Source organism: Hyperolius riggenbachi, chromosome 6 (genome assembly GCF_040937935.1).
Source record: "Hyperolius riggenbachi isolate aHypRig1 chromosome 6, aHypRig1.pri, whole genome shotgun sequence".
NCBI classification, from domain to species: Eukaryota; Metazoa; Chordata; class Amphibia; order Anura; family Hyperoliidae; genus Hyperolius; species Hyperolius riggenbachi.
This window is the reverse complement of record NC_090651.1, coordinates 131,579,747-131,596,715: the sequence shown is the minus strand read 5'-3', so window position 1 is coordinate 131,596,715 and position 16,969 is coordinate 131,579,747. Positions and strand designations below refer to the sequence as shown.

At 47.4% G+C, this 16,969-nt stretch overlaps 1 protein-coding gene across 3 annotated transcripts in view; it reads left to right on the top strand.

The window, feature by feature from the left end:
- LOC137521117 (flavin-containing monooxygenase 5-like) overlaps nt 1-16,969 on the top strand; it is a 142,557-nt gene that overhangs the window by 80,849 nt on the left and 44,739 nt on the right. For all 3 annotated transcript variants that reach the window (XM_068239932.1, XM_068239933.1, XM_068239934.1), the window contains one exon: nt 4,049-4,237. In XM_068239932.1, coding sequence (XP_068096033.1) covers nt 4,049-4,237 — 189 coding nt within the window. The remainder of the gene's footprint in view (nt 1-4,048; nt 4,238-16,969) is intronic.

The following is a 16,969-nucleotide window of genomic DNA, read 5'->3' as shown; positions in this document are numbered from 1 at the left end:
GGTAGGCGTGTGCAGTAGAGGATGCGCTAGCCGGTTCTGCGCTGGGCTCTGGAGACGGCGTCCTCACCTCGCGGCAGGCAGACTTGAGGTGTTCTCGCTGTCCACAGTGGTAACACTTCGGAACATATGTGGCATCAGGCGAATGAGTAACAGGTGCAGCATCCGGCCTCTGTGGCTGTGGGACCCGATTCCCACGGTTAGCAGGGGGAGGAGAGCTGGGTTGCATAGGTCTCCCCCCTTCCCAGCTCTGGGCTGGAGGTTTGCGGCTGTCCAGCACACGGGTGGCCACAAAAGTGTCTGCAAGTTCTGCGGCAGCTTTGGCGGAGTCAGGCTTCCGCTCCAAGACAAACTGCCGGACATCTGGAGTGCAGCAGTTCAGCAACTGCTCCTGCACGATGAGGTCCCCCAGACCTTGGTGAGAGTCTTTTTTGAGGCCCCGCGACCACTGCCTGAACACGGTCAGCAGGCGACTCTCCAGGTCGGTGTAAGAGTCGGTGTGGCCTTTCTGCAGGGAGCGAAACTTTTTGCGATAGACCTCTGGGGTCAACTGGTATTTGGCGATAATTGCAGCTTTTATCGCAGCATAGTCATTGTCCTTGTCAGCGGGTAAGTCCACAAACGCCTTCAAGCGCTTTGCCCCGCAAGTTAGGGGTCAGAAATCTCGCCCACTGCTCCTGGAGCAGATGATGCTGATGACAAGTCTTTTCAAAGGACTGCAAATAAGTGTCCGGGTCAGTTCCCTTCTCCATTTCTGGGAACTTAAACTTTGGGGTCCCAAACGGGCCTGCTGTGGGCCGGGGTTCCGGAGCACTTTGCGAGGGATTTTGGCCTTGCCCTCGCAGTTTGGCCATTTCAAGGTCATGTCGGCGGGCGGATTCTCTCTCTGCTACCTCTTTCTCGGCAAGCCACCGGCGTTCTGAGGCTTCCCGTTCCGCCTGGCGTTCTGAGCGGTCAGCGTTTTCTCTGACAATCTGCAGGTACAGCTCAGAATTTGTATCCGCCAGTCTTTGTAAAGCATGCTGCATTCCAGCCTCATCAACACAGGAACGGTTGGCATGGGCGGACTCCTGCCGGCCACCATGCGCCTCAGCATTTAAAGCGATCGGTTCAGATGCGGTTCTGTTTTCCTCTGGGTCTGGAAGTGGGTTACTGTGCTCCAACCTCTCACTTCTCTCTGCCCCAGTTACAGCACCGTCTGAACCAGGAGTGTGCTCTCCCAGCATCTGCTCCGGCTGGGTATCCAGTCGCAACAAGTCCTCGACCAATTGCGCTTTCTTTTTTCTATAAGTCACAATGCCTTTTTCCTCACACAAGTTTACTAGGTCTGTCACTGACATATTCTTGTATCTTGCTGCAGCCATTTTTGCCAAATAAAAGATAGGATAGCAAAAGAGATTGGGGGGGGGGGGGGGGGGGGGGAACTCTGTGCTATACGTTTAGTCTATATAAATGGTAATGCAATGGTTACAGGCCACAGATTTTTGATCTGTTCTGGCAGGTTAATCAAATAACGTTGCCGTTGATGTTCTGAACATACACAAATCCCAATAAGCTGCCGACCAATGTCACAGACCGCAAGGCCGGTCTGCGGATGGGGTCAATCGATCAGCGTCAGAAATCCTCTCACACGGTCACTTTGTTCATCACGAAGGGTAACCCGACTCAGCAATTTGATGAACTGACTCGCGGAGGGCGCGTTCAGACGACGAAGGACTCACCTCAAACATATAATTCAAAGATCTGCCACCAAACTGGTTACACAGCCCGCTACTGTAATTATACTAGGACTTCGAGAACGCTCTATTAACCCTTAGCAGCATGCAGGAATCTGGGTCAGATCGTTATATCTGGGCCGGGTTCTCGCATACGGGTTATAAAGGCACACCTGAACACAGGGTAGCGATTTCAGGAGAATAGGTACGATTGTGTATGTTCAGCAACAGGTCATAACCGCTAAACGATTTTTAAAACGTTTAATAACAAAAATGCATTACATACAGTTATATACACCAATTAACATATACACACAAAGCTTAAAAATAAAAAGGAAAAAATCAGAAAGTTCTTACTTAGTTAGCTGAGCAGTCCATTGGAAGAATGAAGAAAAATAGTCCAGTTTAAGAGTATGCATTAATGTTAATAGTCCTTGAACACAGCAGGAGTCGGCTCTCCTTAAACGCCTGCCTGGACTGGCCTAGTCGATGGAATTTGGAGAACTGGGCAGGTTTGGTCCCGCCACACTTTTATAGGACCTGAGTTTTGGGGCTGTCACTACCTGGAAAGTAGGTATGTTTAAGGCAGGGTTATCTCCTGGCAGCAAGGTTGCCACCTCCAGACTCAGAGCAAGAAATGTACCAATTATTAATAATCTGTGTGACTCCGCCCCAGATTGGCGCATCGGAAATTGGAGACCATATTCATAAGCGACCCTGTATTAAACGAGGCTATACATGCCTATTGTATCGCATTTGCTCTACGCAGGCCGGATAAAGTGGTTTCTCTCCTGATTCCTGATAGCTAGAAAATTGTAATTCAGGTGAATGATAGAACTGATTTCTAGGTATCAGAAAATGTGTTTTTTGTCTTACTGCGATAAGGCTATTTTGAATTACAAATAAATTAAAGTTCTCTTTGTTTGATCGTATGATTTTTGGAGGGAGCTCTTATCTCAGCCAGTTTGAGCTAGTTTCTGGGACATGAGCTGTGCAGCCAAATGGCTCTGCCCAGGGGGGTTGGCCACGTGTGAAATTCTTTCCTGACCTGACACCGGATGTGGGGGAGGGGCTGTTGCTCTCAGTAAGAAGAGCAAAAGAAAGGTATTTGTGTTATTCTACACAGGACTGACAGTAATTGTGCAGGACCATACGAAAATCGTTGGCGATTGCGCACGACTTTCCGTAATGTTCGCCACAGTTCCTGCACCATTTTCTGAGTGTTTTTGCTTTAATGCAAAGTATAGGAAAGATCGCAAATCACTTTAAGGCTCCCTGCACACTGCATGCATTTCCGATTCCGCTTTTTAATTGGTTTTTACATCCAATTCTGATTCCGATTTTTAATCTTTACTGCATGCTGCATTTTTTAATCCTTTTTTCTGTTGAATGTATTCAGGGAAAATCGGAATTGAAAATCGGAAAACGGATTTGCAGTGTGCAGGGAGCCTAACAGTGCTTTGAACAGTAATTTTGTGAGCATTTTTCATGCAAACTTTAAAAGACAGTTCCGGATCAAAGATTGCACTACCTGTTTGTCTGCACTAACAAAATCACCAATAGCAAAACAAAAATGCATACAAAATAACTTGCAAAAAACACAAATCTCTCAAAATATGAAGGTAATCGCTTTACAAAATCTCTTAGCGCTTGTGATTTGCAGTGTGCACTAGGCCTTACAGTGCTTTTAGAAATGCTAGCGATTAAAAAGAACCTCAAAATGCTCATATTGTGAACCAGCCCTAAGACTGACACTAGGGATGCTCAAATTCGGCTTCGGGAGATATCCGGCTTTTTGCTATCCGGATATCTCCCAGTAATGCTGTGCGGGCTGGGCGGGGGGTCAAGCTTACCTCTCTGACGTCTTCTTCGGTCGTCCCTCAGCGCCTCCCACGATGCGCTCCAAGCGGTGGTCACCTGATTACAAACACTACCTCCTTCCGGGTTGAAGGAGGAAGTGTTTGTAATCACGTGACGCGCATGGAGCGCATCGTGGGAGGCGCCAAGGGACGACCGAAGAAGACGTCAGAGAGGTAAGCTTGACCCCCCCCCCCCCCCCCCCGCCCAGCCCGCACAGCATTACTGGGAGATATTCGGATAGCAAAAATCCGGATATCTCCCGAAGCCGAATTTGAGCATCCCTAACTGACACGGCTAGTTCACCCTGCAAGAGCTGTTTTAGCGCTAGGGATTTGAGAAGCTCTTGCTAATGCAATGCTATAGATGTGTTACATGCCTCTAGGGCAGTTTTCATCACGAAATATTATCTACACTTAACCTTTGCATAGTTCAACATATTAAATTTGCTGAAACTAAATCGCATTTATTTATTACAGGAGAAGCCTGAAGATGCGCGAGCCAGTATTTACAATTCTGTTATCATCAATACATCTAAGGAGATGATGTGCTACAGCGATTACCCAATACCAGAGGACTACCCAAATTACATGCACAATTCCAAAGTGTTCCAGTATTTCCGACAGTATGCTGAGCACTTTGACCTGCTGAAATACATCCATTTCAAGGTAGTGACTAGAAACTGTATGTTGCTGGAAACCTTACAGTGTAACTGCAATAAGACGTTTGCATAAAACTGATGCCTGATAAAAAATGATACCTGCTAACATCACTTTTCTCAACGTGCTTGAGAGCTGCTGTCATTTAAAGACTTGTACACATGTTAGATGGTTCTTGCCCAAGGCAGCAAGTTGGGGGCGCCGCTGCCAAGAATCTAGTGTGTGTAGCTTTGACCCTCCCTCCGCCTCGGTGTCTCAACCAGTGATCTGCCTGGAGGATCTACTTGGCCAAGCCCTGAATAAGGACAACATCCTCCCCACTCACCCAGCCTGCTCTGTGCCTCTCCGGCACCCCTCCTCCCCCTGCATGGCAACACAATGCGTTGCTAGCAGGGAGGCTAGCTATGTTTTGTACAGCCCCGCCCCCCGCACTGTTGCATGAGGGATCAAGCCCCGATCTCACCCTGGCAACAGCCCTCAGACATGTGTATGAGACTTTTAGAAAATTGTAAGGAGAAAATGTAGGAGAAAAAAGGAACTGAATAAAGACTTGTGTGTGTCTGCGTGACTGCTAATTGTGTTGCTGTTCAGTAACTCATGCTGTGGTCCAACTTGAATCAAGTGAACACAAGTGAATAACTATCAGTACTGCAGAATTAATAATATACCTGTTTAAAAGTAATTTTGTAACACTTTGCTGTAGACTGTGTTAATTTTGTAACTTTTAAAGCTATGATAGTGCTTTCAATGTGCCTATTTCCAGTACAATATTTTCCTCAGATATGGCCATTCAATCATGTAGGCAGGGTTTAGTCATGCATAAGAGACCAGCTTTTATTAAGTTTGTGCATATCTATAAATTTATAAATTTGCCACTTGGCAAGTGCCACGTGACATGCAGAGCCGGATTAAGGCTAAATGGGGCCCTAAGCAAAGTAACTGATTTGGGCCCCCCTCATCATGTCGTAATAGAATCAGAAGATGCAGCTGCACAGCAACATGCCGCACAATCCGGGGCAGCCGAGCTACTGGTTGCTATGGGCAACAGCCCGCTTTCCTCTGTGGTTGCACAATGCAGGGAATAGCAGCGGCAAAATGCAGAGTGAGAGATGAATGGCTGGGACGTTTTCACTCAGGGGCTGGGGCACCCCTGTGAAGAGGGCGCCAGATATCACAGCAGCAGCACTTTCCCCCTGCATCTCCAGCCTGGCAATAGCAGAAAGCTCTGGACACCGCCAAACCGGAAGCCGTTTCCCTGACAGAATTACATAACCACCCCCACCACCGAACAACCGATTTCCTCCCAAACTAGACAGCCACCATCCCAGTGAATACGATAGTCCAGCAGAGAAGGCAGCCGCAGCGGGGGAGAATGACAGCACCAGATGACTCACATTCACCTATTGCGATCCAAGCAATAGAGGTCCCGTCATCCGGAGCCCATCTGTCTCCTCTAGAGTGCTGCCACTCTGTTACTACTACTATTACTACTTCCCACTTCCTGTCTGATCTGAGAATCAGGAAGTTTAGAGCGAGCGGCTGCACTGTACAAGAGACAGATGGGTTTCAGATGACGGGATCTCTATCGCTTTGATCATGGATAGGTGAGTGAACGTTTGCCATCTGCTGCTATCATTCTTGCTGCAGCTGTGGTTATCTGTGGGAAGGGAGGGAGGAGTGGGCAGCGGCAGAACGCAAAGTAGCAGGAGGGGGACTTAGGAGGAGAGCCTGACTCTGAAGACAATCAGCAGCGCACGGCATAATTTGACAAGACAAGACAAATAACATTTATATTGCGCTTTTCTCCTGTCGGACTCAAAGCGCCAGAGCTGCAGCCACTAGGAAGCGCCTTATAGGCCAGTGGCGGACATACGGCCGTGCAGGCCGTGCCGCCGCACGAGGGCCTCTGAAGTTCCGTTGCTTCAGGGGCCCATTAAGTATTTTTTTTTTATATATATATTTTTTTTTTTGTTTCCCTGGGGGAAACCAGGAAGTAGCGAGCAGTATACAGAGTTGGAAACCAAGCGGCTGAGCCTCTAGCGCCTGCCTGGAGCCCCGGAGACTTCCTGTATTTGCCGCTCTCCCGCCGCGCATATCGGGAGGGGGGCCCCCCGAGGTAAGGAAGGGGGGGAGGATAGGAGTTGGGCCCCCCACCCGGATAGCTACCTACCCACCCGGCTACCTACCCACCCACCAGGCTTCCTACCTACCTACCCACCCGACTACCTAACCACCCACCAGGCTTCCTACCTACCTACCCACCCGGCTACCTAACCACCTACCCACCCGGCTACCTACCCACCCACCAGGCTTCCTACCTACCTACCCACCCGACTACCTAACCACCCACCAGGCTTCCTACCTAACCACCCGGCTACCTAACCACCTACCCACCCGGCTACCTACCCACCCACCAGGCTTCCTACCTAACCACCCATCTTACTACCTAACCACCCACCCGGCTACCTACCCACCCACCAGGCTACCTACCCACCTGGCTACCTACCTACCTACCCACCCGGCTACCTAACCACCTACCCACCCGGCTACCTACCCACCCACCAGGCTTCCTACCTACCTACCCACCAGGCTTCCTACCTACCTACCCACCCGGCTACCTACCCACCCACCAGGCTTCCTACCTACCCACCCGGCTACCTACCCACCCACCAGGCTTCCCACCTACCTACCCACCCGGCTACCTAACCACCTACCCACCCGGCTACCTACCCACCCACCATGCTTCCTACCCACCCACCCGGCTACCTACCCACCCACCAGGCTTCCTACCTAAGCACCCACCCGACTACCTAACCACCCACCCGGCTACCTACCCACCCACCAGGCTACCTACCCACCAAGGCTACCTACCTACATACCTACCTACCCACCCACCAGGCTTCCTACCTACCTACCCACCTGGCTACCTACCCACCCACCAGGCTTCCTACCTACCTACCCACCCGGCTACCTAACCACCCACCCACCAGGCTACCTACCCACCCACCAGGCTACTTACCCACCCACCAGGCTACCTACCCACCCACTCACCCACCCACCAGGCTACCTATCCACCCAACCACCCATGGGAGCTGCGCGCCGAATGGAGGCTGGGACAGGAGGTCTGCTGCTGCAGGTGAGTAAATGTTTTTGTTTTTTTATTTATATTAGCAGGTGTATGTTCTGGGCAGGTCTGCCACATGATTGCATGTATTTTCTGCGCAAATCTGCCAACATGATTGCACGTATTTTCTGGGCATATCTGCCGACATGATTGCACGTATTTTCTGGGCATATCTGCCGACTTGATTGCACGTATTTTCTGGGCATATCTGCCGACATGATTGCACGTATTTTCTGGGCATATCTGCCGACATGATTGCACGTATTTTCTGGGCATATCTGCCGACATGATTGCACGTAATTTTCTGGGCATATCTGCCGACTTGATTGCACGTATTTTCTGGGCATATCTGCCGACTTGATTGCACGTATTTTCTGGGCATATCTGCCGACATGATTGCACGTATTTTCTGGGCATATCTGCCGACATGATTGCACGTATTTTCTGGGCATATCTGCCGACATGATTGCACGTATTTTCTGGGCATATCTGCCGACATGATTGCATGTATTTTCTGGGCATATCTGCCGACATGATGTGTATTTTCTTGAGAAAACCTGCACAATTATGTGAATTTTCTGGGGAAAGGGTCACCAAAACTTGGGCCCACTGTCTTTGCGTTGCACTTTTCAAGGGAACCTGAGGTGAGAATAATCTTGAGGCTGCCATATTTCTCTCCTTTTAAGCAATACCAGTTGCCTGGCTGCCGTGCTGGTCCTCTGCCTCTTATTCTTTCAACCATAGACCCTGAACAAGCATGCAGCAGGTCAGGGGTTTCTGACAATATTGTCAGAACTGAGAAGATTAGCTGCATGCTTGTTGCTGGTGTAATTCAGTTTATTACTGCAGCCAAATAGATCAGCAGGGCCGCCAGGCAACTAGTATTGTTTAAAAGGAAATAAACCCTCACCCCGGGTTCGCTTTAAGTTACAGTTAGCTCCGCCTCATCCGGTCATTGCCACGCCCAATTTTGCCGCGCCGCTACGCGCCGCAGGTTCTATCCGCACCTAGAAGCGCGCCGCAGGTTGTAGCCACGCCCATTTTTTACCGCGGCGCTCAGGTCGTAGGGGCCCACAATTGCAATTTTGCACAGGGGCCGACTGCTGGCTGTGTCCGCCACTGCTATAGGCAGTAGCAGTGTTAGAGAGACTTGCCTAAGGTCTCCTACTGAATAGGTGCTGGCTTACTGAACAGGCAGAGCCGAGATTCGAACCCTGGTCTCCTGTGCAGAGCCCTTAAAGGGACTCCGAGCAGTTCCTGTGGGTATGCCTTTAAGCATACCCACAACTAATTAATTACATCCTCACACCTACCAGCATGATGTTTGTAATTATATCCCCCTGGGTTCCTTATATTTCATTGCATTGTTGTAACGATCGGTGTAACACAGAGAGGGTCTGATTATTGGTGATCTGCAGTATCACCAAAAATGCAGATATATACCTGATTATTAATGATCTGCAGTATCACCGATAATCAGATATATTACTAACCTCTGGACACCTGAGTGATATGAGTGTTTGGTGCAACAGTAATACTTTGAGGACAATATCTGGAGGACAGGTACAAAGGCAGTAAGGAATACTGCACTAGAGAACGAGTACCTTTCAGCAGCCTGAGGATCTCCCGCAGGGAGGAGTCAGGATGGGAGAAGGAAGGACCAGAGTGTGAGTGACACCAATAGGAGGATGTCACTGACTGATCTGTGAACTATCTCTTAACTGTGGAGATAGTTCTCAAGGTCGGACAAGCCAGGTTGGCAACACACGGACATACAAAGTACAAAGACAGGAGGCTGATTCGGTAATCCAAGGCACGCAGGGTTTGGCAACAGAGTATCAGATATAGCGAAGTACCGAATCAGTGAACAGAAGAGTGGTCAGGAAAGCAGTAAGTCATAACAGATAATAAACAATGCCTAGTCTTGGGTGTGAGCTCCGTGATCATCAACGCCCTGGAACTAGTCTGAAGTATAACAGAATGATGACACAAGTCCCTAGTCTTGGGTGTGAGGTCCGTGATCATCAACACCCTGGAACTAGTCTGAAGTATAACAGAATGATGACACAAGTCCCTAATCTTGGGTGTGAGGTCCGTGATCATCAACACCCTGGAACTAGTCTGAAGTATAACAGAATAGTAACACAGATTCTGACAAAAAGGTCAGAGACCTTCCACGTAGTGATCGCAACGGCAGACAACCAGCACCCGGTATATATAGCACAGCACTCTCCAGCGCCTCCCCTAAGTGCTGGACCAATGGGAACTGGTTGAATCGTCAGCTGACTGGCTTGGTCAGCTGACTCCCTTCTGGCTGTCATAAAAGTTCTGCCTCTCAGCGCGCACACACGTCCTTCTGAACCTGTGTGGACTATCAGTCCCAGCCACACCAGACATGTGTTGTGTACCACCCGCCGCGCTGGACGCGGAACCAGCCGCACCGCTATCAGGGCATGCAGCGGTTTCTCCGTGTTTAGCCATCCTGGCAGATGTAGGCCTACGCGTGCAAACCGCCGCGTTGGATGCGGAATCAGCCGCCTTGTTCTGAGCACACGCAGCTTTTCCGCGTTTTCTCACAGTTGTGCTGAATCGAGCTGCCGACTTTGGAGAAAAGTCGTCCTGTGTAATACAATGTAACTATGGAAAGATGCATATCATTTTGAAGCTCTCTTTCTCCTCTTTCCAATGATAGATAAACTGCCACCCTACACCTTTTAGTTGTCGCTATTTTCGCGATCGAAATTGCTGTGGCCGTGATTTCGATCGCGAAAATAGCGAAAACTAAAAGGCATAGGGTGGCGGTTTATATATCATTGGAAAAAGGAGAAAGAGAACTTTAAAATGATATGCATCTTTCCATAGTTACTGCACTGCTCAGAGTCCCTTTAACCATTATACCATCAAGCCACCGCTGACAGGATGGCGAGGGCTGGTTTATGTGCTGATGGGGCCCCTTTGACTCTGAAGCGATTGCTTTTGTTGCCTGGTCCGTAATCCGGCCCTGGTGACATGTGCCAAGTGACACGTGCCAAGTGCCAAGTGACACGTGCAAAGTGCCTATTGCAACGTGCCATGTCCAGCATGCACCTGGCACACATTACACCTGCTGCTGCTGCATTGCCCTGCTCCTGCTGCCTGTGCAGCTCCCACCGCCAGGCTAGGGTGCCACAGGCCACTGATACCACCTATATTTAACCCAAAACACAATTGCTGCGTAATTTTTTGGAGGTGTCTTGGCTGAAAACTGTCATGCCCCATTTGTGCGGTTGGACTTTGGACACAATGTGGGCTGCACGACCGCTGTCTGGAACCTAGGCCTAATGTTAATTGATAGCCATTTTTTTCGGGGGGGGGGGATTTTAAGTCCCCACATCATCAATTAGTGTTTCCCTTTACAAAATAATGATGCTACATGCCTCATATACCCTAAAAACGTTTTTAAAGCAATGTAAAGGCCACTTCCGGTTTTTCTATGCGGATATCTGAATTTGCCCGGATATCCCGGATACTAGGGTCGGATATCCGATTCGGATCGGAAAATTTTGAAATTGAATATCCGACCCGAATCGGATATCTGGGTATCCGGATCCGAATCGGATCTGGGATTTAAAAAGTGGTATCCGAGCAGCACGGCTAACGATCATAGGGTTGCACTGTATCGAACAGTACAACGCTGCAGTTAGATAGATTTTCAATAGATCTCATGGTGGAATGTATTAAAAATCTCTGTGCTGAGTATGGTGGGATTTGATCCCTCTCTGATCAGATTCAGATGTTTGCCAGATTGTATGGCAATCTAACCATGTATTGTCACCTTTACTCGCAGTTTTCAAGCATTGAAGTGCGAGGCTTCGGAAGTCTTCGGGAGCCTGAATGCCCCAGAAGATGGGCGGATCCGTACTGCGCATGGGTAAACTGCACCCTTGCGCAAGCGCAGTAAGAAGCCGCTTGTCTTCAGGAGCACTTGGGCTCGCGAAGACTTCTAACGCCTCCTGCGGCAACACAGAGCAGAATTTGACCAATCGGTCGGCTACTGCTCCCAGTGGGGACAGCGCTGGAAGGAGAGACCGTGAGACCATGATAGGAGCGGAAAGGCGCTATAGGACACAGAGCCTTCCATCTCCATAGGAAAGTATCTGTTTTTTTTTGTTTTTCTGTTATGCTTAACATTCACTTTAAACCTATATGTCCACAATGCATTGTGACAGGAAATCCATAATCTCTGGAAAACTGAACTCCTAAAAAGCTGTAAAATTTCACAGAAATTGTTTTCGCTATTTTCACTGAAAACATTTAACTGCAGAGCCACATGTTTTAAACATTGACCACTTTGCGGGATGCTTCGTCATTTGTTTTTGACTGATTAGGCCCATGTTGCTCCAAAACTGTAGATTCTACTGAATTCATTTTTTCACATGGGAATAGCTGTAAAATGACACAACCTGATTATACTACCAGAAACTGACTGTGTAAAGCTAGCCTTCAGATAGTCAGGGAGAATTTATGGATAAATGAGAGCTAACAGCTGCTTTACAGAGAGAGAGGCCACTACCTGAATTAAGTCAGGAAATGTATTCGCTGTATTGGAACTGAAAAAAATGATTAATTGGATCAATAAAAAAACTATTTCTACAATACAAGAAAAAATTTCCAGTTGGAACTACCTCATTTTCCTGTGGGTATTTTGTTAAGAACAAATTGTTCTAGCAACTTCCCATTTCCACAGTGGCATCTTGTGGATAAAACTCTCTGTACACTAGCAACAAGATTAGACAGGTGGAAGGGCTGAGAGCCGCTAGAGCGATTTTGGCCGTGTTTGTAGATCGCCGACAATCGCTGGAGATTCCAAAAATGCTTTGCCAGTAAAAGTGAGTGGTGGTGGTGAACCCAATAGAGCAGGACACGCAGGATTTTGGGCACATTTGCACTCTAAGGGCTTGATTCACAAAAGAATGCTAACTGTTAGCACGGCCGTTTTCGTGCGAATTTTCGCATTGCGCGCGATCGCGAATTTTGCGCTAAACGATAAAGTTTCCGTGCGCAAGCGCGAATTTTCGCGCGAAAACGATATCGATTTGCGGTAAAATTCGCGAAAACGTTATCGTTTTGCGCGAAATTCGCGATCGCACGCAATGCGAAAATTCGCGCGAAAACGGCCGTGCTAACAGTTAGCACTCTTTTGTGAATCAAGCCCTATGGCTGGGTGCACACATAGCAGAAACGCTAGCGTTGCGTAAAACGCTGCGTTTTATGCAGCAATGTTAGTCAGTGGGATGCAGAAAAAGATGCAGAGACCTGCGATTTACAGTATGAATTTCGCAAACGCTGGTTTTGTTGCATATTATGCAGGATCGTTGCTAAAACGCTCATAATGAAAGTCTATAGTCAGGCAATGGATTGCGTTTTGTATGCGTTTTTTAAGTGTTTTTTTTTCAAAGATAAAGATTTCTGAAGTATTTCCGCTTCCTGTTGTCTTCTTAGTGATTTGCATAAATGTAAATATAAAAACACATGCAAAACGCATCTGCGTTAAAAAAAAAAAACCCGCAAATGCACCAAAAATGCAAAAAACAAAACAAAAACACACTATGTCATGTGTCATATGTGAACCCAGCCTCAGTCAAGGATAAAAGCCCTACATATCCGTAATTTTGCAGCAATTTGGGGGTTCAATGTTTGACTATACATAACATTGTACATATTCACCAGAAGAGGTCACAGCCACTTCTCTCATTGGAGCTAGAGAAGCACCTATGACCTCATCTACTAGGGGGTGGGGCTACGATGGACGCCAGACATTGGGTCACCAGGTGAAAATATAATACTTTTTTACAGAGACAAATCGCTAATCAGAATCGCTGCACAGTTTATTGTATAGCGCTTCAAAACGCTGCAAATCGCAATCGTGCAACTCCTAGGAATCACACAGCTATTTGGTCCCTGGCCTTTCTGTGATCTTTTTATATCCAATAATTGGACCAGGTGTTTTGTAATGGAAAAAAAAAAATAAAGAACCTTTTCCAGCATCATATTTTTACAGTGTTCCAACTTTTTTTCTTTTTAAATGGGATTGTTAAGTCTTACTTGGGCACATAAAGTGAACCCGAGGTGAAAATAAACTAATGAGATAAACAATTGTATTTATCCTCCAACTCCTAAAAATAACTTTTTTTTTTACATATCCCATGGTTTTATTTTATATTTAACAAAGATTGAATGTTTTGTTTGTGCTCCAGAGTTAAAATACATGACCTTTTTCTATATCTCCCTGCCCTCAGAAGTTGTATCCTGCCAGGAAAACTTTTATGGCTGTAATTTGCTTATGAGTGATGTTTACTATATTCGCGACAAGATACTGACAAGGCAGAAGCTGTCACTTCCATGCCTAAAAAATAACTTTTTCAGGCAGCAAAATAAAACAAGTAAAACAGGACCCTCCACTGGCTTGTACCACTCTCCTATGCACGGTACTGTAGCCTGTTAACTTTTAATCTCGTGAAAATAAAGAAAATAATTTTGCATTGGATGTGCATGCCCACCTTTTTTTTTCTATTTGAATGTCTGGACTACAATTGGGCGACAGCACTCCATACGCTTGTATGTCACGGCCCTGTGCACTGACTTTTCCTCCTGTTCAAACAAGTAAAACAGCCTGGTTATTCATATGTTTTGCACTGTGCATACACATGTTTATCTCATCATGTCACATATCGGCTTGGATACACTCTAAGTTTGTGTTAAACAGAGCAGACCTGAATGTGATGGTAGTATACAGTATGGTATGCACACATGCCAAGAAAAATGCAGAATTGAGAGGAAAAGTTCAACATTTATACAACAGCTGAAACACGGGATGGTGAATGTGTTCCAAGAACAGTCTGTTTTTTTGGGAAAACAGATATTTTCAAGAAATATGTATTAATCTCTGGTAACTACAGACTACAGACTAAAATCAGCTGATTTGATTATCAGACAACCGTGCTGTGTTCGGGACGCCGACAAGTACTGCATTTTTCCAGTGTTTTACAGTTGGACAACAAGCTCCTGTTTTAAATCTGTTTCAGCAATGTGCTAGTCACAAGATCATAGTTTATGCCCCTTTTTTGGGGGGTGGAACAAATCCTCCTGTCCTGCCTCCTTTTCTAATTGTTTTTTGTCATATATATAGATCTGTGTATATGTTACGGCCAAAACCGGAAATCGGCCAATTCTAGAATTGGCCGGCCGTTTCTAGAACTGTCCGATTTGACATTGGCCAAAGTCCAAAATGCTGGGAATTTCTGACAGTGGCCGGCCAGTTCTAGAAACGGCCAAAGTCAGTCGGCCAAAGTCCAAAAGGCAGAAATCCCAGAACATCCTGGGTCCTGTCCAGCACCATGAATGGTACTCGGAACGTCCTCTCAGCTCCGAAATACACACAACAGCATAATAATCTTTTTAAAGAAAAGCATTTCTTAGTTACAGCTGATGCAAATCCTGCAATAAATCTGCAGTGTGTCTACATCCTGCTTTCTTGGGAGCAGACATATTGTTAACATCCTGTGCTTTTAAATTAGCTGCTCTGCGGTGGCAGTCAGGTGACAGGGGGAGAGATCAAATTACAGTGGCGATTAGTCACAGATGAGGGGGGTTGCATGGCTGGGGGTGCTTTGCATTGCTGGGGGCGCTTTGCATGGTGGGGGGGGTCTTTTTTGGGGGCTGTGCATGGCTGTGGGTGCTTAGCTGTGCACTTTGCATGGTGGGGGAGGGCGGCTTTGCATGGCTGGGGGGTCTTTGCAGGGTGCTTTGCATGGCTGGGGGTGCTTTGCTGTGCACTTTGCATGGTCTGGGGGGGGCTTTGTTGCTGTGCACTTTGCATGGTGGATGGGGGGCGGCTTTGCATGGCTGGGGGGTCTTTGCTGGGTGATTTGCATGGTGGGGGGCGGCTTTGCATGGCTGGGGGGTCTTTGCTGGGTGCTTACCATGGTGGGGGGGGGGGGCGGCATTGCATGGCTGGGGGTGGGCTTTGCTGGGTGCCTTTTAGGCTGGGGGTACTTTGCTGGGCTGAGGGGGGAGCTTTCCTGGAGGCTGCCAGTGCCAGCACTAGTACTCAGACCTCCGATCAGGGCGACCAGAGAGGTGGAGAGAGGCACCCATACACTTCAATGCGGAAGTTTTCAATGATGTCACTTCTAAATTGAAGTGTATGCGTCCTGCGGGTCGCGTGAGCTGCTCCGTCTCTCTCTGCTTCCCCGGTCCAGTCGCCCTGATCTGAGGTCTAGAACGGCAGCGGGGGAGGAGCGGGGCTTCCTGGCTGGCGGTGGGGAGGGGAGAGGAGAGCAGCTGGCGGGGGAGCGGTGCAGGAAACTTCGGGACTGGCCGGCCAAGGTAAGTCACAACGCGTTCTGGCCGGCCAAAGTCCAAAATTCCCAGGCATTTTGTATATTGGCCGGATCAGCCGGCCACTTCGCGTTGTGACCGGCCAGAACCCGAAGTGGCCAGACTTCGGGTTCTGGCCGTAACATATATAAATGTAACTACCTACAGGAAAGAGTGCTTACATTGTAAATTATATGTACAGTATCTAAATTATTGTCTTGCTTGTCTTTCATGTGTTACTATAATGCTGGGAATACAGAATACAATTTTCTCTTAGATTTTTCTGTTAGATTTTACTGTAATTAGATTGTTTTCTGTAGAGACTGGTCATTGTCTCTGGTGCATTGTCTTCTGGTCATCTCCTGCTGAGTAGAACAATGCTTAATTGCTAGGCAGATAGATGGTTAGATAGACAATTTCCAACATGTTGGACTTTATCTATCTGGCAGGTAAATCTAACAGAAAATCTAACATAAAATTGTATGGTGTATTCCCAGCATAAAGGACAATTGGTGATTGAAGAAAGCACTGGTGTCATTTGAAAAATGCAAATATGTCTTTAGCGTATACAGTACATTTTGCCTGGTATACCTGACTAGAAAAATGATAGTGGTATGGCTAAAGGTGTGGTGGGGTGTCATTTCCCCAAATTGTCTTGCACTAAAATGTGGCCCTCAGTTTCATGTCAGAAAGGTAGGTGGGATGCAAGATATTATTCATACAAAAATGTTCTTCCATTCTGAAACTGAATCTACTTTTTTCTCCCAGTGGTGAAGAGTAGAGATGGCCTGAACCCTTTGCCAGTAAGCACTATTCGGCAAAGACCGGCTAATGTGGGAATATACCGTGATTTCTGCCCTTTATATATTAAAACTCGACTCTGCATCAACTCCGTCATTTTTGGTGGGACTTTTGGCATAGATCCCCCTACGCCATAGGCCTGTCCAGGTTTTAGACCCCTTAAAACAAGTTTTCCATCACTTTTGTGGCCAGAAAGAGTCCCTGTATGTTTCTAAATTTGCCTGCCCATTGAAGTCTATGGAGGTTCGCCCGGTTTGCCGTTCGCGAACAGAAAGTTTAATGTTCTCGACATCTCTAATGAAGAGGTGATACCTCCATGACCATAGGTTACTTCCATAAGCTTCTGTGTATATTTCAGGCATTAATTACTCCCAGCATAGCAGGGGGCACAGTTGCTTAGCAACAGTGGTTGCGTGGCTATAAGCAGTAGGAAGATTCTCCATCCTTAGAAACATCTA